The sequence below is a fragment of the Bombina bombina genome, chromosome 6 (genome assembly GCF_027579735.1).
Source record: "Bombina bombina isolate aBomBom1 chromosome 6, aBomBom1.pri, whole genome shotgun sequence".
NCBI classification, from domain to species: Eukaryota; Metazoa; Chordata; class Amphibia; order Anura; family Bombinatoridae; genus Bombina; species Bombina bombina.
In genome coordinates, this window is record NC_069504.1 from 525,564,737 (window position 1) to 525,590,003 (window position 25,267).

Below are 25,267 nucleotides of genomic sequence, written 5' to 3' on the forward strand. Positions count from 1 at the left end.
CAGCTCATTCAATGTTTTGTCAGCCTAAATGAACCGCACCAGAGCGGTTCCCAACTAGCCATGTGGGTTCTGAGACCCAAACAAGAAGCCAAGTGTACCCTCAATAAAGTCTTCCAAAAAAAACGTTATTGCCCAAAAAACGTTAACAGTACTCCAGAAGTCTTCATCCATCTGCTGCCTGAGAGTAAATAGTACACACCGGTACCATTTAAAATAAAAAACTCTTTCACTTTACCCTTCCTAGTACTTAGAGTAGGCAAAGAGAATGACTGGGGGTGGAGCTAAGGGAGGAGCTATATAGACAGCTCTGCTGTGGTGCTCTTTGCCACTGCCTGTTAGCAGGAGGATAATATCCCACAAGTAAAGGATGAATCCGTGGACTCGCTGTACCTTATAGAAGAAAGACATATTATTATTATTATTCTTTATTTATAAAGCGCCGACAGATTCCGCAGCGCTGCCCATGGGTACAAGGATAACAGTACAGTGGAGAAACAATACGATAAGACACAAAATCTTACAGTCAAATACAGGGGGGGGAATTGAGGGCCCTGTTCCCTTGGGAACTTACAATCTAGATGGATGTAATTATATATATATATATATATATATATATATATATATATATATATATATATATATAGATGTGATAATATAAAATTAGAGTATATAATGACACCAAACATACACAAAGAAATAAAATAGGTAGAGAGCCCTCTACACTAAACCCATAACTCTTCTGACACCTTTATTTTCAATATAGTGTAGAATGTACACTAAAGCCCCAATATAAAGACTGGACACATAATAGGCCCCCTAGCATAGGAATACTTACCCCCCCCCCCTTCTGTAACAGGACCAAGGATTGATGATAATATTTTAACAAATTGCAGGTCAATGGCTCCTGAGCTGCTTTTCTGCTCTTTAGTCTGAAATGAAGAGTAAAGCCTGGGAAGCTTAAGGGGACGGGGCTACCGCCCAGTGTACTACTAATACCTCAAAGAGGCTTACAGTGTAATAAAAACACAAAGTATTGTCAGGGCACCTGAGTATTATTAAAATAATTTATGTAAGAACTTACCTGATAAATTCATTTCTTTCATATTAGCAAGAGTCCATGAGCTAGTGACGTATGGGATATACATTCCTACCAGGAGGGGCAAAGTTTCCCAAACCTCAAAACGCCTATAAATACACCCCTCACCACACCCACAAATCAGTTTAACGAATAGCCAAGAAGTGGGGTGATAAGAAAAAAGTGTGAAGCATAAATATAAGGAATTGGAATAATTGTGCTTTATACAAAAAAATCATAACCACCACCAAAAAAGGGGTGGGCCTCATGGACTCTTGCTAATATGAAAGAAATGAATTTATCAGGTAAGTTCTTACATAAATTATGTTTTCTTTCATGTAATTAGCAAGAGTCCATGAGCTAGTGACGTATGGGATAATGACTACCCAAGATGTGGATCTTCCACGCAAGAGTCACTAGAGAGGGAGGGATAAAATAAAGACAGCCAATTCCGCTGAAAAAAATCCAAACCCAAAAATAAAGTTTAAATCTTATAAAGAAAAAAACTGAAAATATAAGCAGAAGATTCAAACTGAAACAGCTGCCTGAAGTACTTTTCTACCAAAAACAGCTTCAGAAGAAGAAAACACATCAAAATGGTAGAATTTAGTAAAAGTATGCAAAGAAGACCAAGTTGCTGCTTTGCAAATCTGATCAACCGAAGCTTCATTCCTAAACGCCCAGGAAGTAGAAACTGACCTAGTAGAATGAGCTGTAATCCTTTGAGGCGGAGTTTTACCCGACTCGACATAAGCATGATGAATTAAAGATTTCAACCAAGATGCCAAAGAAATGGCAGAGGCCTTCTGACCTTTCCTAGAACCGGAAAATATAACAAATAGACTAGAAGTCTTTCTGAAATTCTTAGTAGCTTCAACATAATATTTCAAAGCTCTAACTACATCCAAAGAATGCAATGATTTCTCCTTAGAATTCTTAGGATTAGGACATAATGAAGGAACCACAATTTCTCTACTAATGTTGTTAGAATTCACAACCTTAGGTAAAAATTTAAAAGAAGTTCGCAACACCGCCTTATCCTGGTGAAAAATCAGAAAAGGAGACTCACAAGAAAGAGCAGATAATTCGGAAACTCTTCTGGCAGAAGAGATGAAAAATCAGAAAAGGAGACTCACAAGAAAGAGCAGATAATTCAGAAACTCTTCTGGCAGAAGAGATGGCCAAAAGGAACAAAACTTTCCAAGAAAGTAATTTAACGTCCAATGAATGCATAGGTTCAAACGGAGGAGCTTGAAGAGCCCCCAGAACCAAATTCAAACTCCAAGGAGGAGAAATTGACTTAATAACAGGTTTTATACGAACCAAAGCTTGTACAAAACAATGAATGTCAGGAAGATTAGCAATCTTTCTGTGAAAAAGAACAGAAAGAGCAGAGATTTGTCCTTTCAAGGAACTTGCAGACAAACCTGTATCCAAACCATCCTGAAGAAACTGTAAAATTCTCGGAATTCTAAAAGATTGCCAGGAAAAATGATGAAAAAGACACCAAGAAAACATAATTTATGTAAGAACTTACCTGATAAATTCATTTCTTTCATATTAGCAAAAGTCCATGAGCTAGTGACGTATGGGATATACATTCCAACCAGGAGGGGCAAAGTTTCCCAAACCTCAAAATGCCTATAAATACACCCCTCACCACACCCACAAATCAGTTTAACGAATAGCCAAGAAGTGGGGTGATAAGAAAAAAATGCGAAAGCATATAAAATAAGGAATTGGAATAATTGTGCTTTATACAAAAAAATCATAACCACCACAAAAAGGGTGGGCCTCATGGACTCTTGTTAATATGAAAGAAATGAATTTATCAGGTAAGTTCTTACATAAATTATGTTTTCTTTCATGTAATTAGCAAGAGTCCATGAGCTAGTGACGTATGGGATAATGACTACCCAAGATGTGGATCTTCCACGCAAGAGTCACTAGAGAGGGAGGGATAAAATAAAGACAGCCAATTCCGCTGAAAAAAATCCAAACCCAAAAATAAAGTTTAAATCTTATAAAGAAAAAAACTGAAAATATAAGCAGAAGATTCAAACTGAAACCGCTGCCTGAAGTACTTTTCTACCAAAAACTGCTTCAGAAGAAGAAAACACATCAAAATGGTAGAATTTAGTAAAAGTATGCAAAGAGGAAAAAGTTGCTGCTTTGCAAATCTGATCAACCGAAGCTTCATTCCTAAACGCCCAGGAAGTAGAAACTGACCTAGTAGAATGAGCTGTAATCCTTTGAGGCGGAGTTTTACCCGACTCAACATAGGCATGATGAATTAAAGATTTCAACCAAGATGCCAAAGAAATGGCAGAAGCTTTCTGGCCTTTTCTAGAACCGGAAAAGATAACAAATAGACTAGAAGTCTTTCGGAAAGATTTAGTAGCTTCAACATAATATTTCAAAGCTCTAACAACATCCAAAGAATGCAACGATTTCTCCTTAGAATTCTTAGGATTAGGACATAATGAAGGAACCACAATTTCTCTACTAATGTTGTTGGAATTCACAACCTTAGGTAAAAATTGAAAAGAAGTTCGCAACACCGCCTTATCCTGATGAAAAATCAGAAAAGGAGACTCACAAGAAAGAGCAGATAATTCAGAGACTCTTCTGGCAGAAGAGATCGCCAAAAGGAACAAAACTTTCCAAGAAAGTAATTTAATGTCCAATGAATGCATGGGTTCAAAAGGAGGAGCTTGAAGAGCCCCCAGAACCAAATTCAAACTCCAAGGAGGAGAAATTGACTTAATGACAGGTTTTATACGAACCAAAGCTTGTACAAAACAATGAATATCAGGAAGATTAGCAATCTTTCTGTGAAAAAGAACAGAAAGAGCAGAGATTTGTCCTTTCAAGGAACTTGCGGACAAACTTATCTAAACCATCCTGAAGAAACTGTAAAATTCTCGGTATTCTAAAAGAATTCCAAGAAATGATGAGAAAGACACCAAGAAATATAAGTCTTCCAGACTCTATAATATATCTCTCTAGATACAGATTTACGAGCCTGTAACATAGTATTAATCACAGAGTCAGAGAAACCTCTTTGACCAAGAATCAAGCGTTCAATCTCCATACCTTTAAATTTAAGGATTTGAGATCCTGATGGAAAAAAGGACCTTGCGAGGTCTGGTCTTAACGTTAGAGTCCACGGTTGGCAAGAGGCCATCCGGACAAGATCCGCATACCAAAACCTGTGAGGCCATGCCGGAGCTACCAGCAGAACAAACAAGCATTCCTTCAGAATCTTGGAGATTACTCTTGGAAGAAGAACTAGAGGCGGAAAGATATAGGCAGGATGATACTTCCAAGGAAGTGATAATGCATCCACTGCCTCCGCCTGAGGATCCCGGGATCTGGACAGATACCTGGGAAGTTTCTTGTTTAGATGAGACACCATCAGATCTATTTCTGGAAGTTCCCACATTTGAACAATCTGAAGAAATACCTCTGGGTGAAGAGACCATTCGCCCGGATGCAACGTTTGGCGACTGAGATAATCCGCTTCCCAATTGTCTATTACCTGGGATATGAACCGCAGAGATTAGACAGGAGCTGGATTCCGCCCAAACCAGAATTCGAGATACTTCTTTCATAGCCAAAGGACTGTGAGTCCCTCCTTGATGATTGATGTATGCCACAGTTGTGACATTGTCTGTCTGAAAACAAATGAACGATTCTCTCTTCAGAAGAGGCCAAGACTTTAGAGCTCTGAAAATTGCACGGAGTTCCAAAATATTGATCGGTAATCTCACCTCCTGAGATTCCCAAACTCCTTGTGCCGTCAGAGATCCCCACACAGCTCCCCAACCTGTAAGACTTGCATCTGTTGAAATTACAGTCCAGGTCGGAAGAACAAAAGAAGCCCCCTGAATTAAACGATGGTGATCTGTCCACCACGTCAGAGAGTGTCGTACAATCGGTTTTAAAGATATTAATTGAGATATCTTTGTGTAATCCCTGCACCATTGATTCAGCATACAGAGCTGAAGAGGTCGCATGTGAAAACGAGCAAAGGGGATCGCGTCCGATGCAGCAGTCATAAGACCTAGAATTTCCATGCATAAGGCTACCGAAGGGAATGATTGTGACTGAAGGTTTCGACAAGCTGAAATCAATTTTAGACGTCTCTTGTCTGACAAAGACAGAGTCATGGACACTGAATCTATCTGGAAACCCAGAAAGATTACCCTTGTCTGAGGAATCAATGAACTTTTTAGTGAATTGATCCTCCAACCATGATCTTGAAGAAACAACACAAGTCAATTCGTATGAGATTCTGCTAAATGTAAAGACTGAGCAAGTACCAAGATATCGTCCAAATAAGGAAATACCACAATACCCTGTTCTCTGATTACAGACAGAAGGGCACAGAGAACCTTTGGAAAAATTCTTGGAGCTGTAGCTAGGCCAAACGGCAGAGCCACAAACTGGTAATGCTTGTCCAGGAAAGAGATTCTCAGGAACTGATAGTGATCTGGATGAATCGGAATATGCAGATATGCATCCTGTAAATCTATTGTGGACATATAATGCCCTTGCTGAACAAAAGGCAAGATAGTCCTTACAGTTACCATTTTGAATGTTGGTATCCTTACATAACGATTCAATATTTTTAGATCCAGAACTGGTCTGAAGGAATTCTCCTTCTTTGGTACAATGAAGAGATTCGAATAAAACCCCAGCCCCTGTTCCAGAACTGGAACTGGCATAATTACTCCAGCCAACTCTAGATCTGAAACACATTTCAGAAATGCTTGAGCTTTCACTGGATTTACTGGGACACGGGAAAGAAAAAATCTCTTTGCAGGAGGTCTTATCTTGAAACCAATTCTGTACCCTTCTGAAACGATGTTCTGAATCCAAAGATTGTGAACAGAATTGATCCAAATTTCTTTGAAAAAACGTAACCTGCCCCCTACCAGCTGAGCTGGAATGAGGGCCGCACCTTCATGTGGACTTAGAAGCTGGCTTTGCTTTTCTAGAAGGCTTGGATTTATTCCAGACTGGAGATGGTTTCCAAACTGAAACTGCTCCTGAGGAAGAAGGATCAGGCTTTTGTTCTTTGTTGAAACGAAAGGAACGAAAACGATTAGCCCTGTTTTTACCCTTAGATTTTTTATCCTGTGGTAAAAAAGTTCCTTTCCCACCAGTAACAGTTGAGATAATAGAATCCAACTGAGAACCAAATAATTTGTTACCCTGGAAAGAAAGGGAAAGTAGAGTTGATTTAGAAGACATATCAGCATTCCAAGTTTTAAGCCATAAAGCTCTTCTAGCTAAAATAGCTAGAGACATAAACCTGACATCAACTCTGATAATATCAAAAATGGCATCACAGATAAAATTATTAGCATGTTGAAGAAGAATAATAATATTATGAGAATCATGATCTGTTACTTGTTGCGCTAAAGTTTCCAACCAAAAAGTTGAAGCTGCAGCAACATCAGCCAATGATATAGCAGGTCTAAGAAGATTACCTGAACACAGATAAGCTTTTCTTAGAAAGGATTCAATTTTCCTATCTAAAGGATCCTTAAACGAAGTACCATCTGCCGTAGGAATAGTAGTACGTTTAGCAAGGGTAGAAATAGCCCCATCAACTTTAGGGATTTTGTCCCAAAATTCTAATCTGTCAGACGGTACAGGATATAATTGCTTAAAACGTTTAGAAGGAGTAAATGAATTACCCAATTTATCCCATTCTTTGGAAATTACTGCAGAAATAGCATTAGGAACAGGAAAAACTTCTGGAATAACCACAGGAGCTTTAAATACCTTATCCAAACGTTTAGAATTAGTATCAAGAGGACCAGAATCCTCTATTTCTAAAGCAATTAGTACTTCTTTAAGTAAAGAACGAATAAATTCCATTTTAAATAAATATGAAGATTTATCAGCATCAACCTCTGAGACAGAATCCTCTGAACCAGAAGAGTCATCAGAATCAGAATGATGATGTTCATTTAAAAATTCATCTGTAGGGAGAGAAGTTTTAAAAGATTTTTTACGTTTACTAGAAGGAGAAATAACAGACATAGCCTTCTTTATGGATTCAGAAACAAAATCTCTTATATTATCAGGAACATTCTGCACCTTAGATGTTGAGGGAACTGCAACAGGCAATGGTACTTTACTAAAGGAAATATTATCTGCTTTAACAAGTTTGTCATGACAATCAATACAAACAACAGCTGGAGAAATAGCTACCAAAAGTTTACAGCAGATACACTTAGCTTTGGTAGATCCAGCACTAGACAGCGATTTTCCTGTAGTATCTTCTGACTCAGATGCAACGTGAGACATCTTGCAATATGTAAGAGAAAAAACAACATATATATAAAGCAAAGTTGATCAAATTCCTTAAATGACAGTTTCAGGAATGGGAAAGAATGCCAAATAACAAGCTTCTAGCAACCAGAAGCAATGAAAAATGAGACTTAAATAATGTGGAGACAAAAGCGACGCCCATATTTTTCGCGCCAATAAGACGCCCACATTATTTGGCGCCGGAAACGGAAACAAATTTTTTGCGCCAAAAAAGTCCGCGCCAAGAATAACGCAATAAAATGAAGCATTTTCAGCCCCCGCGAGCCTAACAGCCCACAGGGAAGAGTCAATTTTTTGAAGGTAAGAAAAAATGATTACATCAAATGCATTATCCCAAATATGAAACTGACTGTCTGAAAATAAGGAAAGTTGAACATTCTGAGTCAAGGCAAATAAATGTTTGAATACATATATTTAGAACTTTATAAACAAAGCGCCCAACCATAGCTTAGAGTGTCACAGAAAATAAGATTTACTTACCCCAGGACACTCATCTACATGTTTGTAGAAAGCCAAACCAGTACTGAAACGAGAATCAGCAGAGGTAATGGTATATATAAGAGTATATCGTCGATCTGAAAAGGGAGGTAAGAGATGAATCTCTACGACCGATAACAGAGAACCTATGAAATAGACCCCGTAGAAGGCGATCACTGCATTCAAATAGGCAATACTCTCCTCACATCCCTCTGACATTCACTGCACGCTGAGAGGAAAACCGGGCTCCAACTTGCTGCGGAGCGCATATCAACGTAGAATCTAGCACAAACTTACTTCACCACCTCCATCGGAGGCAAAGTTTGTAAAACTGAATTGTGGGTGTGGTGAGGGGTGTATTTATAGGCATTTTGAGGTTTGGGAAACTTTGCCCCTCCTGGTAGGAATGTATATCCCATACGTCACTAGCTCATGGACTCTTGCTAATTACATGAAAGAAATGAAGATTTATCAGCATCAACCTCTGAGACAGAATCCTCTGAACCAGAAGAGTCATTAGAATCAGAATGATGATGTTCATTTAAAAATTCATCTGTATAAAGAGAAGTTTTAAAAGATTTTTTATGTTTACTAGAAGGAGGAATAACAGACATAGCCTTCTTGATGGATTCAGAAACAAAACACGTATGACGCCGGAAACAGAAAAGATTTTTTGCGCCAAAAAAGTCCGCGACAAGAATGACGCAATAAAATGAAGCATTTTCAGCCCCCGTGAGCCTAACAGCCCACAGGGAAAAAAAGTCAAATTTTTAAGGTAAGAAAAATGATTGATTCAAATGCATTATCCCAAATATGAAACTGACTGTCTGAAAATAAGGAATGTTGAACATTCTGAGTCAAGGCAAATAAATGTTTGAATACATATATTTAGAACTTTATTAAAAAAGTGCCCAACCATAGCTTACAGTGTCACAGAAAATAAGACTTACTTACCCCAGGACACTCATCTACATGTTTGTAGAAAGCCAAACCAGTACTGAAACGAAAATCAGCAGAGGTAATGGTATATATATAAGAGTATATCGTCGATCTGAAAAGGGAGGTAAGAGATGAATCTCTACGACCGATAACAGAGAACCTATGAAATAGACCCCGTAGAAGGAGATCATTGAATTCAAACAGGCAATACTCTCCTCACATCCCTCTGACATTCACTGCACGCTGAGAGGAAAACCGGGCTCCAACCTGCTGCGGAGCGCATATCAACGTAGAATCTAGCACAAACTTACTTCACCACCTCCATAGGAGGCAAAGTTTGTAAAACTGATTTGTGGGTGTGGTGAGGGGTGTATTTATAGGCATTTTGAGGTTTGGGAAACTTTGCCCCTCCTGGTTGGAATGTATATCCCATACGTCACTAGCTCATGGACTCTTGCTAATTACATGAAAGAAATATAAGTCTTCCAGACTCTATAATATATCTCCCTAGATACGGATTTACGAGCCTGTAACATAGTATTAATCACAGAGTCAGAGAAACCTCTTTGACTAAGAATCAAGCGTTCAATCTCCACACCTTTAAATTTAAGGATTTGAGATCCTGATGGAAAAAAGGACCTTGCGACAAAAAAACAACATATAAAGCAAAATTGATCAAAATTCCTTAAATGACAGTTTCAGGAATGGGAAAAAATGCCAGTGAACAAGCTTCTAGCAACAAAAAGCAATAAAATAATAAGACTTAAATAATGTGGAGACAATAGTGACGCCCATATTTTCTTAGCGCCAAAAAAGACGCCCACATTATTTGGCGCCTAAATGCTTTTGGCGCCAAAAATGACACCACATCCGGAACGCCAACACTTTTGGCGCAAAAAAAACGTCAAAAATGACGCAACTTCCGGCGACACGTATGACGCCGGAAACAGAAAAAAAAATTTTGCGCCAAAAAAGTCAGCGCCAAGAATGACGCAATAAAATGAAGCATTTTCAGCCCCCGCGAGCCTAACAGCCCACAGGGAAAAAAGTCAAATTTTAAGGTAAGAAAAAATTGATTGATTCATATGCATTATCCCAAATATGAAACTGACTGTCTGAAATAAGGAACGTTAAACATCCTGAGTCAAGGCAAATAAATGTTTGAATACATATATTTAGAACTTTATAAAAAAGTGCCCAACCATAGCTTAGAGTGTCACAGAAAATAAGACTTACTTACCCCAGGACACTCATCTACAAGTTGTAGAAAGCCAAACCAGTACTGAAACGAAAATCAGTAGAGGTAATGGTATATATAAGAGTATATCGTCGATCTGAAAAGGGAGGTAAGAGATGAATCTCTACGACCGATAACAGAGAACCTATGAAATAGACCCCGTAGAAGGAGATCATTGTATTCAAATAGGCAATACTCTCCTCACATCCCTCTGACATTCACTGCACGCCGAGAGGAAAACCGGGCTCCAACCTGCTGCGGAGCGCATATCAACGTAGAATCTAGCACAAACTTACTTCACCACCTCCATAGGAGGCAAAGTTTGTAAAACTGATTTGTGGGTGTGGTGAGGGGTGTATTTATAGGCATTTTGAGGTTTGGGAAACTTTGCCCCTCCTGGTAGGAATGTATATCCCATACGTCACTAGCTCATGGACTCTTGCTAATTACATGAAAGAAATATATATATATATGGTTGTTAAGACCACAGGATTAATTACATATGAAACTAGTTGCATCAGTTTATTTCCTGTAGATTGCAGTCCTCTATGCCAAAATGATGTTTGGCTGTATAAACAAACCCCCTCTCTCATTCATCAAAAGAAATGTTGTCAAAGTTACCTTAAGAAAGAACAAAGGCTTAGACTGTTGTATAGGAAGACAGATTGTATCAAAAAGATAGTCATCTGAATATTCCAGATCTTAGATCAGACAGTCATTTCAAAGAAAGGCAAATTACTTCAAAAGAGATGGCCATCTATATTTTGTATATTGTAAATCTTGGATCAAACATGAAGATTCCCTTTCTTGATTAACAGAACATCTGAGAACAAGATTATCAGATAGATGACCCCATACAGTGATATACAGACACAATGTCTGAGAAATGGCTGGATTTCTTTTTACACTTAATGAGATTCATTAGCTGGAGAAATGACTAAAGTGTAACCTATGTTTAAATGATCCCCTGTTGAGCACCATACACATCTATGCTGGCTAACAAAGAAACATGTCTACATTGTGACTCTCAAAATACACTGTTAAAATACAACTTGTATTTAGAATTCAAGTAAAATATACCTCAGTATTGTAGGAAAATATATATTTTTAATGGATATGAGATTGTCTATTTGTAGGATATTAAATATGAACACATGAATATGGGAGATTGTCAATGCCTAAGAAGGATAATATGGAAAGCTGAAAGCCTAAAAAACATAATTTATGTAAGAATTTACCTGATAAATTAATTTATTTCATATTGGCAAGAGTCCATGAGCTAGTGACATATGGGATATACATTCCTACCAGGAGGGGCAAAGTTTCCCAAACCTCAAAATGCCTATAAATACACCCCTCACCACACCCACAATTCAGTTTAACGAATAGCCAAGAAGTGGGGTGATAAAGAAAGGAGCAAAAGCATAAACAATGGAATTGGAATAATTGTGCTTTATACAAAAAAATCATAACCACCATAAAAAGGGTGGACCTCATGGACTCTTGCCAATATGAAAGAAATAAATTTATCAGGTAAATTCTTACATAAATTATGTTTTCTTTTATGTAATTGGCAAGAGTCCATGAGCTAGTGACGTATGGGATAGCAATACCCAAGATGTGGAACTCCACGCAAGTCACTAGAGAGGGAGGGATAAAAAATAAAGACAGCCAATTCCGCTGAAAAAATTAATCCACAACTCAAATCATAAGTTTAATCTTATAATGGAAAAGAAAAAAACTGAAATTATAAGCAGAAGAATCAAACTGAAAAAACTGCTTCTGAAGAAGAAAAAAACATCAAAATGGTAGAACTTAGTAAATGTATGCAAAGAAGACCAAGTTGCTGCTTTGCAAATCTGATCAACTGAAGCTTCATTCTTTAAAGCCCAGGAAGTAGAAACTGACCTAGTAGAATGAGCTGTAATCCTCTGAGGCGGGGATTTAACCGACTCCAAATAAGCGTGATGAATCAAAAGCTTTAACCAAGATGCCAAAAAAATGGCAGAAGCCTTCTGACCTTTCCTAGAACCTGAAAAGATAACAAATAGACTAGAAGTCTTCCTGAAATCTTTAGTAGCTTCAACATAATATTTCAAAGTTCTCACCACATCCAAAGAATGTAAAGATCTTTCCAAAGAATTCTTAGGATGGGGACACAAAGAAGGGACAACAATTTCCCTACTAATGTTGTTGGAATTCACAACTTTAGGTAAGAATTTAAATGAAGTACGCAAAACTGCCTTTTCCTGATGAAAAAAATCAGAAAAGGAGACTCACAAGAAAGAGCAGATAATTCAGAAACTCTTCTAGCAGAAGAGATGGCCAAAAGAAACAACACTTTCCAAGAAAGCAATTTAATGTCCAAAGAATGCATAGGCTCAAACGGAGGAGCCTGTAAAGCCTTCAAAACCAAATTAAGACTCCAAGGAGGAGATTGATTTAATGACAGGCTTGATACGAACTAAAGCCTGTACAAAACAATGAATATCAGGGAGTGTAGCAATTTTTCTGTGGAATAAAACAGAAAGAGCAGAGATTTGTCCTTTCAAGGAACTTGCAGACAAACCCTTTTCCAAACCATCCTGAAGAAACTGTAAAATTCTAGGAATTCTAAAAGAATGCCAAGAGAATTTATGAGAAGAACACCATGAAATGTAAGTCTTCCAAACTCGATAATAAATCTTTATAGAAACAGATTTACGAGCCTGCAACATAGTATTAATCACTGAGTCAGAGAAACTTCTATGACTAAGCACTAAGTGTTCAATTTCCATACCATTTAATGATTTGAGATCCTGATGGAAAAACGGACCTTGAGATAGAAGGTCTGAACTTAGTGGAAGTGGCCATGGTTGGCAACTGGACATCCGAACAAGATCCGCATACCAAAACCTGTGAGCCCATGCTGGAGCCACCAGCAGCACAAACGATTGCTCCATGATGATCCTGGAAATCACTCTTGGAAGAAGAACTAGAGGCAGAAAAATATAGGCAGGTTCATAACTCCAAGGAAGTGTCAATGTATCCACTGCTTCCGCATGAGGATCCCTGGACCTGGAAAGTTTCTTGTTTAGATGAGATGCCATCAGATCTATTTCTGGAAGCCCCCACATCTGAACAATTTGAAAAAACACATCTGGGTGAAGAGACCACTCTCCCGGATGTAAAGCTTGACGACTGAGATAATCCGCTTCCCAATTGTCTATACCTGGGATATGGACCGCTGAAATTAGACAGGAGCTGGATTCTGCCCAAACAAGTATCCGGGATACTTCTTTCATAGCTTTAGGACTGTGAGTCCCACCCTGATGATTGACATACGCCACAGTTGTGATATTGTCTGTCTGAAAACAAATAAATGGCTCTCTCTTCAATAGAGGCCAAAACTGAAGAGCTCCAGTAGTAGATTCTGAGACAGGATCAGATTGAGACATCCTGCAGTATGTAAAAGAAAAAACAACATATAAAGCAAAATTATCAATTTCCTTATATGACAGTTTCAGGAATGGGGAAAAATGCAAAAAGAATAAGCCTCTGACATAGAAAATAAGACCAGAGGCAAAAGGAATGAGGTCTTAAATAATGAAAAAATGTTTGGCGCCAAATATGATGCACCACAAACCGAAAACCGCCCGGAACGAAACTCGAGCGTCATAGATGACGCAACCTTGTGAAAAGACTCGGCGCCAACTAAGACGCCGGAAATGACGAATTTCCGTCAACAAACGTAATTTTTTGCGCCAAAAAAGTCTTGCGCCAAGAATGACGCAATAAATTATAGCATTTTGCGCACTCGCGAGCCTAATACAGTTCGCAATTTAGAATGAGTCAATTTGAAAACCTCAGGTAAGATTTTTTTTTTTTTTTAAAGCATTTCCCAGATATGAAACGGACAGTCTGCAAAAAGGAAATATACTGATAAACCTGAATCATGGCAAATAGAAGTACAAAACATATATTTATAAACCATAGCTGAGAGTGTCTTAAATAAATGAAACATACTTACCAAAAGACACCCTTCCACATATAGCAGATAGCCAAACCTGTACTGAAACGAGAATCAGTAGAGGTAATGGTATATAAGAGTATATCGTCGATCTGAAAAGGGAGGTAGGAGATGAATCTCTACGACCGATAACAGAGAACCTATGAAATAGATCTCCGTTAGGAAGACCATTGTATTCAATAGGTGATACTCCCTTCACATCCCTCTGACATTCACTGTACTCTGAGAGGAACCGGGCTTCAACATGCTGAGAAGCGCATATCAACGTAGAAATCTAGCACAAACTTACTTCACCACCTCCATAGGAGGCAAAGTTTGTAAAACTGAATTGTGGGTGTGGTGAGGGGTGTATTTATAGGCATTTTGAGGTTTGGGAAACTTTGCCCCTCCTGGTAGGATTGTATATCCCATACGTCACTAGCTCATGGACTCTTGCCAATTACATGAAAGAAATCCAGATTTCAACATGTCTTAACCTATGTATTTTTCCTTTTTAAACATAGGATGTTTAAAGATTTAGTATGGCCAATTTTTAATAATCTATGTCTGTATTTTCCAGGCATATAACAAATACACGTGTGGTTGTCCCAATAAGAGGTATACTGAATATGAAATATGCTGTGTTTTTATATGAATAAAAGGAAATAACCATATGCTATTTTTAAATGGATTTTAAGATAAATAATTAGCAGTATAAATTGCTTATTAATATGATTATAAAAAATATGCTTATGTCTGGTATTGAAGTGATCAGAGAAAATAGCACTATATGATCCAGTGAATATTAAACACATAGTTTATTGATATCAAATTATAGTGTACATATTAAATATATACAAGAATCTGTAATTTTACTGTATAGAAATAATTGAATGAAACGGTTTGTCTCTGTCTGCTGCCCCCGGTGTTGTGATACGAGAATTACAACCAAAAGATTTGATTGTTAACAAAGATGCATTTCCCTAGCATCCATGCATTTCCAGGGAACCAATGAGATGTTCAGCTCCATTAAGGGCCTTTTCAATTCACTAATGATGGTACAGAAAGGGGTGGGGTTATATCACACGATTTAACCCCAAGCATGAAAAAAGGCTGGCTAACTTTTTGCTGAAACCCTGGACTGATAACTGCTGCGTGGGGACACAGTTATTATAAGCAAAATAGCTACCCTTTCTTCTCCACATGCAAAATACTCCTTTTGTATTCTGAGGTGAATTTGGACTTGATGAGAAATTCTGAAAAGCTAATATTCATTGGTTATCTGGTAAAGCATAAGACGTTGCTAAATATAGGTAATATTTAAAACAAACATCCATTGTTGCTGTAGTTAGCAGACTTAAAGGAATAAATTGTTTTTTAACCTTGTATTTCATAGCCTGTGTATTTTAAACTAATCCTTAGTGCTAAGTAATTTATCTTTGCAAATATATATATATTTTAGAATTGGTCTTAATTGTAAGTAATTAAGGACTTATTTAAGCTTAGATAAATTGGCATAGGAGTTTGGTTGTTGGCACAAATAATATATTAAATTTCTGATGTTTTAAATGGGAATTATATAAAATAAATTGTGGCTATATAGCTGATTGTACTGCTTGAATGTTAGTGGCTCAGATTCTGTTATCTCATAGTGGTATTTTAAATGCAACTCTGATTTGAGAGACTATTGTGAATAAGGCAACTTTTATGATCTTTGCATAGCATATTAGAATAGTTTAAACGTGTATAGTATTGCTTCCTGTCTGGTTCTCTATTAATTTAATTGAATGGGTCTATAAATTTTAACTAATAAAAAAAAACTTAGAAATTTACATTAATTTTATTGTTTTGGTATATGCATTTTTATTGGGGGTTTACTTTAAAGAATAATGATTAAATATATTGTATTATAACCCGGCCATATACTGACAGTATGCACAAAGCACTATAAATACACACACACCATAAAACCATAAATAAAATCACCCCCTGCCACACCGGATTGTTCTCTATGGAACCGATAACTGCACAGAGCAATTCTTTCTTAAAAGGACAGTATACACCAATTTTCATATAACTGCATGTAACAGACACTACTATAAAGAATATGCACATATACTGATCTAAAAATCCAGTATAAAACCTTTTAAAAACTTAGTTGGGCTGGGAACAAACACTCTCCCCCTCTTTCCTGCATATGAAAAGACAGATTAGACAAACAGGGGGCAGCAGGAGTCTGTAAACAAGTGTATACATCTGATACTTTGGGGCTTGGTGAGGAGTCTGAAAATCAGCACGTTATTAAAAAATAAGCAAAACTATACATTGTTACAAAAACACTCCCAGATGAGCTATTTAAATGCATTATCTACAAAACATGTATGCAAAAAAAGAAATCTATTGTACAATGTCCCTTTAAAGGGACAGGCACTTATTTTCTACAAGTTGCTTAAAATGGTTCCCCAGAGCTGTCAGAGGGCTGTTAATTGTCTCAATCTTACCTGTCTGTGTCCCTGATAAGAATAGAGCACACAGGGACCTGAAAAAAAGAATAAAGTGAGTCATGAGGAGAGCAGGCTAAGTCCCTTGGCTATGCTGTACCTGTGTCAAAATACCTAAAAATAGTCTCTGGGCTGTGGGTGTGCTGTGGTAAGTTACTTACCTGAAGTAACACTCCACCAGCTTACCAAGAATGTAGCTGCAGCAGTATCCAGTATAGAGCCCATCCAGTACTTGTATGGGTACCGCAGAGGATTTCTGTAGGAAATATCTGTATACCACAGGGGAAGGCTAAGGACAAGTCCCTGCGACGCCTGAGGAGTAGTTATGGCTGAAGACCCATAGGTAAATACTGCCCACATAACAGTGTATTGCTATGTGCCTGTATCATTCAGCTGCTGTGAATTCTCTCTTCTGTCTTCTTTGTGAATGATAATTCCCAGGGACTATGGGTCTCACAATGGTCTCCAAATTAAAATCCATAAGCAAGTAGCTGGAAACACCTCTATTCTCAACCTACTCCTATGAGGCCAAGAACAAAACTAATTAGAGATGGGAGGGATTTTTAGCTCATGTATAGGTTCTTGACCTTCTCCTTGTGGTGGGAAATATAGCCCATGTTATGGAGGACTATGGACCATCATCATTTTATAAAAGAAAAACATATTAAAATAGTCTACAGATGACTGGACCTTTGATATTGGGAAGTATTTGTGACAAAATATAGAAGGGCTCTAAGTGATAGCAAATAGTTGCCATTGTTTGTAACCTATTATATTAGTACTAGAAATATATAATATATTCTGGATATTTTAATAAATATAATGGTAACATTGAAATAAAATTCAACTAACCTGTCAAATTAACAACGCCTCCAGGTCCAATAAAAAATTGCGGTGTAGCAGTATGTATGGTCACAGTTTCTGGACTTTCTGGATTTGTATTAATTTGGTTCTGCATAGCAATCTAGAAAAGAATAGCCATATTAGATTTATTTTTATGCTTCATCAGCTGAAATAAAACTAAACATGGAGTAAGAAATATGAAAGGGAGAGAGAATTTAAAAAATTAATTTTAATTAAACCTAGTTGTCAAATTATTTTCTTACATATAATAATTTTAAAATGTATTACCTGTAGAATTTCTGCAAGGTCTTCATTTCCATTATCCACTGAGATATCAAATGCAGTTTTACAAAACTTGCTCTGCGTATGTACATCAGCTCCATATTTTACTAAGAGTTCTACTACTTCCTGATGGTTGTGTTCAGTTGCCCAGTGAAGAGCGGTCATTTTTAACATGTCTTTGGCATTGATGTCAGCCCCATGCTATAAAGAAGCACAATTATATAAATAAAAAGTAAAAAAATCTGGTGAACGAAACTTTTCACAAGCTCTGCAGTCCATAACGTTATGTAAACATATGTTACGGTACCAACAGTGTACCAAGGGTTAATACCAGATGAACAATGTCCTGCATAGGGAATCAGCAATTCACAACCCAGCCAGTTTCAGGTTTAAAACAGAATGTCTACTTTATTTGAAGGCAGCACACAGATTTATACACCCTGGCTTCAGGTTACAAAGGGCATTGGTTTAACAGTAAAGCAAACATATGAACAATGCATCAAACCTCTAACAATTGTCTATTCACAGGTAAAACAGATTAACATATTAAGTTAATTAACTAGGGAAGAACGTTTACTTAGACAATATGATGTTGGGCAGTCTAGTTAACATAATCACACAAGGACACAATCAGTTTACCCAGACAGACTCCTGAGACACAATCAGATCTTAAACATACATAGAATACATCTTATTACTGAATATAGGAACAGTTCTTATTAGCTATAAAGTCTTTTATGCCCACTTGGCTTATAGAGTCACAATTGCTCCCACAAGGGGCACTCACACCCTGTACCCATCCTGTATTTATGGATACAGGGTGACATAGACATAAGACAGAGTTATGAAAGTACATGGGGTGTCCAGCATATAACATTCCATATTTCCATGCAGTCTCTGGGTATCCTTAAGCCCATGTACCTCCAGCCCAAAGAATGTTCCATAACAGGCCCTCCAATGTACAGTGGCGAGATTGGTTTTGTCACATCTCTCCCCTTTTCCAAACAGACTAACAGGGTATCTGACCTCCTGCCGGTCAGTGCCCTGGTTAGTCCAGCAACCCACCCATAAAACACAATTAGTAGTACAGCCCACCCACAATAAATGGTTACTACACCTGAGTACGGGGAAAACTTGTCCATGTCCAGGTGCCTCACCACAGCTGTGTGGGGGACTGGTACGCTGAATTGGTGGGTTGCGAGGTGGGCAGAGACCAGCTGTACTCTGCCCGGGTGCCAGCACTACCATGGAAGTAGCCTGGTGGGAGCCTGGTTGCTGGAGGGGAAGACCGACTGTCTCCCCTTTGGATACATAGCTGTGCTGCTGGAGGGGGAGACCAATCGTCTCCCCTTTGGCTAAACAGCCGTGTTGCTGGGGGACAGGACCATCAAACTCCTCTCCCTCTGGTTTGTCATGCTCGGCTGTCCAGGGTATATACTGTGCCATATACCACCAGAGCGCCTGGTAGGCATGTCAGTTTGCTGGGACAATCCATCTGTATTCCCGTTATGAGAGAGAATTCCTGTCCATACAAACAAGGGTTCAAATTCCTCAGTGCCCAGACCAGGGCCAAACAGTCCTTCAAAATCCCATCAGCTTCTTTACGAGTTTTCTGTACCTGCTCTTTATAGGTATCCACAATCCCTTCATACTGACATAGGGTGCCCTTGAGTTGCTGCACCTCACTATGAGCCAGCGTCAGCTTCTCCTCAAGTGTCATTAAGTTTGTCTTTAAGGTTTCATGTCCCACTCTCAAGCTGGTGTTTTCTGCAGTCTGTCGGTGCAGCTTGTCTAGCAGAGATTCCTGTTCTAAACGTGCTTTTTCCTCTGCGCTCCTCTTCTCCTTCATCAGCGCATTGTAACGGGACCTCCACATATCAATAGCGGATAGAGATTTACTGAGCTCAGCGTCCTGGGGCTTAGCAGCAGGTGGGTCAGTCTCTGCTGCACGGATCTGGGCACGGGTAGTCACAGAGTTAACATCAGCTGGAACCATAGGAGCGTAGGCAGAAACAAGGGGGGCCAAGTCATTTCCAAGAAGAACATCAGCAGGTAAGTCCTTCTTGACCCCCACATTCACAGGTCTAGCGCCCACTCCCCAATCCAAATGTACCCTGGCAACAGGTAGGCTGAACACATCGCCCCTTGCTACCCTCACAGCCACAGTGTCTCCAGTGTACTGTTTCTCAGACACCAAGTTCTTTTGAAGCAAGGTCATGGTAGCACCAGTATCCCGTAGACCACTGACCTTCTTCCCATTCACTTTAACCAGTTGCCGGTTATTCCGGTGGGCAGCTTGCACAAGGTCTGCCTCATGTAGGATGCTCCAGCATTCTTGCGCCTCTACGTAGCGGGCCGCAGGCTGAGGATTACGTGGGATTCCGCCGGCAGGTCTTCTCCAGGACTGCGCTTGGTTCGCTGCGTTTAGGGGACACTCTGGTCTTTTGTGCCCTAGTTGCTTACATCCAAAGCATCGAATCGGTTGTGAGTAGCCCCGCAAATTGAACAGGGCTCTCTGAGGGTAGTTCGTGGCCGGAGGCCGTGTGGTATAGCGGTGCGCCGGGGTTTGGTAACTGGCAGCTGCTGGGGTGACTGGGGGTCTGTACTCCACTCTAGCAGGGGGCTTAGTGGTAGCAGTGTCCAGTTTGCGGGCATCCGTATACTCATCTGCCAAGCGAGCCGCTTCCTGCAGGGTGGAGGGTTTACGGTCCCGAACCCACTCTCGAACTCCTGCGGGTAACTTGTCGAAGCAATGTTCCAACAGGAATAGCTGCAGCACCTCTTCCCCAGATATGGCTTGGCACCCCGCTATCCAGTGAGCTGCTGTGCGGTGCACCTTACATGCCCACTCAAGGTAGGAATCTCCAGCTAATTTAACAGTGTCTCTGAACCGCCTCCGGTATGCCTCCGATGTAACCGCATACCTGGAGAGCAGAGCCTCTTTTACCGTATTATAATCCCTGACTTCCTCATCTGGAATGGCCCGAAAAGCCTCTCTGGCCCGGCCGGATAATTTTCCAGATAATATCGTGACCCAGTCCTCTGCGGGTACCTTGTGTAGTGCACATTGCCTCTCAAAATCCGCAAGGTACCCATCAATCTCTCCTTCTGTTTCCAGGAAGTTTTTAAAAGCTGCAAAATTTACTTTTCTCTTTTCCATCTTAGTCAGTATTGTAATAATCCCCCTCTTCCTGAGGTTACTGGCTTGTGTAGTTGCTCTTCTGGGCGATAAGGTTCATTCCGTCGCTGCCACCAATGTTACAGTACCAACAGTGTACCAAGGGTTAATACCAGATGAACAATGTCCTGCATAGGGAATCAGCAATTCACAACCCAGCCAGTTTCAGGTTTAAAACAGAATGTCTACTTTATTTGAAGGCAGCACACAGATTTATACACCCTGGCTTCAGGTTACAAAGGGCATTGGTTTAACAGTAAAGCAAACATATGAACAATGCATCAAACCTCTAACAATTGTCTATTCACAGGTAAAACAGATTAACATATTAAGTTAATTAACTAGGGAAGAACGTTTACTTAGACAATATGATGTTGGGCAGTCTAGTTAACATAATCACACAAGGACACAATCAGTTTACCCAGACAGACTCCTGAGACACAATCAGATCTTAAACATACATAGAATACATCTTATTACTGAATATAGGAACAGTTCTTATTAGCTATAAAGTCTTTTATGCCCACTTGGCTTATAGAGTCACAATTGCTCCCACAAGGGGCACTCACACCCTGTACCCATCCTGTATTTATGGATACAGGGTGACATAGACATAAGACAGAGTTATGAAAGTACATGGGGTGTCCAGCATATAACATTCCATATTTCCATGCAGTCTCTGGGTATCCTTAAGCCCATGTACCTCCAGCCCAAAGAATGTTCCATAACAGGCCCTCCAATGTACAGTGGCGAGATTGGTTTTGTCACAACATACAATCATGCGGTTTTAATATTCTGGGATTCATTATTAAAGCTATGCAATCAAGCAACATCAACCCATCCATGTAAGAATAATATAATACTAATTTGTTTTGTGTTATGGGACTTTTTTTTTTTTTTTTAAAGGAAAACACAACATCAATAATGATGAATAATAGGTATGTGCGAAAATCATATTCTGGATATTTGTTTTATAAACAAATGTTGACTATGGCTGTGGGTAGCAGCATTTGGCTATTTTCGGCACTGAATATGTAAGTGTTAAAGTGCAACACACAAATATCTAGATTTGCACAGATATTTGCATTTTGCACTTTAATGCATATCTGGTGCTGAAAAAAAGCCAAATTCCTACAGTCATATTCAACAAACGAATATCCGAAACATAACCTAATGTATTATAATTCTATAATGGTAATGTGGTGGTTGGGGGTAATAAAGGTAATAACAAAATGAATGCTTACCTGATAAATTATTTTCTTTTCTTGGCATGGAGAGTCCACAAATCCATTCTAATTACTAGTGGGAATTCAACTCATAGCCACCAGATGGAGGAAAAGAATACCCCATTTGTTAAGTGTCACTCATGTTACCCATAACCCACAGTCATTCGGCCAAAGGAAAATGGAAAACGAAGATGACACAAGGTAATAGAGGTGCCTGAGGTTTATACAAAAAAGCCGCCTAAGCTCAAATTAAGGGCGGGTCATGTCAAGGAAAGAAAATAATTTATCAGGTAAGCATAAATTTTGTTTTCTTAACCATTGTCATGGAGAGTCCAGTAATCCATTCTAATTACTAGTGGGAATCAATACCCAAGCTAGAGGACACAGAATGGAAGGGAGAGAGAGCAAAACAGGCGGACCTAAACAGAAGGTACCACCACTTGAAGAACCCTACTCCCAAAAGAAACCTCAGCCAAGTGGTCTCTCCTTGCAGATTTGCTCCATAGACGCTTCCTCTCAGAAAGCCAAGGAAAAAAAGACAGCCCTAGAAGAATGAGTCGTAATTCACTCAGGAGGCTGATGACCACAGACCTGAAAAGACCAAGGTCTGACCCAAGGATTGAAACATCAGGCAGGTCCGCCAGACGTTAAGCAAAGACTCGACAAAACAAAAATCTTGATCTTTCAGAGAACTGACTGACAAAAACTAGGCGGTTGATCTCCAAGCAGTCAGCTTCAGAAAAAGCTAGGGTTGACTTATGAAGGTTACAATGTTCACCTTAAGACTCAATTCTACTTGTATGCAGACTACCTTAAACAATAGCAACACTGTATACACAGTCTTTAAGCATAGCTAGGGTTAGAATAGTGATTCAGACCATCCCAGATAAAGGAAGGGACCTAGAAATAGAAAGTCCTTCCTCAGAGGTAAATTACACAGGGAAAATACGACATTGAGGAGAATTAGGAAAAGTCTATACAAAGGAAGTGTATGTCCAGAAAGACAAAAAATAGGAATGGAATGTTCCTTGAGATGTATGCATCCTTCAGATCTATGGTAGTTAAGAAAGATACTCCTGAACCGAATGGAGAACAGAACTGAAAGTCTCCATTTTGAAGGACGGAATCCAGAAAAGTTTGTGAGACCCTGATGTCTAAAAAGGAACGCAAAGATCCTTCTTTCCTGGGAACCATGAAAAGAATGGATAGATCTTTGACCTTGTTCCGCCCGTGGAACTAACACATGTACACCTAGAGAGGCGAGATCCTTCACACAGCTTAATAAAGCCTTTCCTGATCCGGACTGTGGATAAGTTTACAGGGAAAATCTTCCTTAAAGGGACATTAAACACTTTGAGATGGTATATAAAATGATAAATCGTATAAATAAAAAAAAACTCTGGATAATACTTTCATCGTTTATTTTGTCCCCTTTTCCTATAATTCCATTCTGAAATTGTGAGCTTTTCAGTCCCTGTTAGAAATGGAAGTACAGAACACTGTTATATTCCACACAGCCATTGGCTGCACACTCTAGTGACTTATTTATAACTGTTCCTAATTGGCCACTGCAGAGAAGGTAACCTAAGTTACAACATGGCAGCTCCCAATGTTTTATAGACACTAAAACTTTACACTTATTTTCTCTCTATTTAAACAGTTAATGAAACTTTAAAAGTACATCTACATGTTATATTCAGACTAATCTTTTCTTTGAATGCATCATTCTATCTAGCATTTATTTAGTGTATAATGTCCTTTTAAGGAGGACAATATTAGATCCTGTCCTGATCCCTGGGATACTACATCCTCCAATGGATCTGGGACGTAGCAAACCTCAGCCTGCTGAAAGAAGGAAACCTGTCCCCAACATGATTCATGCTTGGACCAGGAGCGGGTCCCTCATACTGATTTATTCTCAGAGGAAGGCTACAAAGATTGCTGTTCCTATACCAAGGCAGCTTAGACCTGCATGTGGATTTGTCGGAAAACTCACAACTACGAAGCTGCATACCTAACCACAGAGCTATATGAGCAGCACCTTGGCGAAGACTACACTTCTAGTAATGAGGAAGAAAAGTTCCACTTCCACCTAGAGAAGAAAACAGCCAAACCATGACCAATCTAGACCTCTCAGTAGTAGCCACCGGGCTTCAGCGATAGAAGGATACTACCTCCAGAACTAGAGAAAGATACTGCAACCCATATAGATTACAGACATTGCAATTTTCACCTCAATCTGTGGAAAAAACTATAATATTGCTATAACAAAACAATAAAAATAGGTTAGTGTCCTAAAAACACTAAGCAATTGAGAGAGAAAACTGACACCACAAATGTCACACACATAAGTTCTCACCTCAATATGAGGGAGGAAAAAGCAGTGTCCTTAAAACACTAAAATTATGATACATGGTACCATGCATGTTGAAATAAGACTCCTACGTAAAAAGGATCATAAACATGAAAAGGATAAATAAAAAGCCTCTCAATATGAGAGAGATAACTATACGGAAATCCGGTACAGAACAGGATAACCTAAGACATATAAATTATATGCTATGATAAATTAGCAACACATCAGAGACTTCAATCTCAACGCCTAGATTACAAGTTTGGCGTTAGCCTAAAAAAGCAGCGTTAAGAGGTCCCAACGCTGCTTTTTTTCTAACGCTGGTATTACGAGTCTGGCAGGTACAGGTGTACCGCTCACTTTTCTTCCGCGACTCGAGGCTACCGCAAATCTCCTTACGTCAATTGCGTATCCTATCTTTTTAATGGGATTTGCCTAACGCCGGTATTACGAGTCTTGGAAGAATGTAGAAACACTTTAATAAATATATTAACCCCTAATCTGCCAATCGGACATCGCCACCTCTTTAATAAACATATTAACCCCTAAACCGCCGCTCTCCCGCCTCGCAAACACTAGTTGCATTTTATTAACCCCTAATCTGCCGACCCTAACATCGCCGACACCTACTTACATTTATTAACCCCTAATCTGCCACGCCCAACGTCGCCGCTACTATATTAAATTTATTAACCCCTAAACCTAAGTCAAAACCTAACCCTAATACTCCCCTAACTTAAATATAATTTAAATTAAACTAAATAAATTTACCATAATTAAATAAACTAATCCTATTTAAAACATAATTTATGTAAGAACT

General features: G+C 39.0%; 1 protein-coding gene across 3 annotated transcripts in view; it reads right to left on the reverse strand.

Moving 5' to 3' along the window:
* GABPB1 (GA binding protein transcription factor subunit beta 1) overlaps positions 1–25,267 on the reverse strand; it is a 437,479-nt gene that overhangs the window by 227,353 nt on the left and 184,859 nt on the right. For all 3 annotated transcript variants that reach the window (XM_053717436.1, XM_053717435.1, XM_053717437.1), the window contains exons 4-5: positions 17,697–17,891; positions 17,418–17,529 (exon numbers count right to left, since the gene is read on the reverse strand). In XM_053717436.1, the coding sequence (XP_053573411.1) occupies positions 17,418–17,529; positions 17,697–17,891 (307 nt within the window). The remainder of the gene's footprint in view (positions 1–17,417; positions 17,530–17,696; positions 17,892–25,267) is intronic.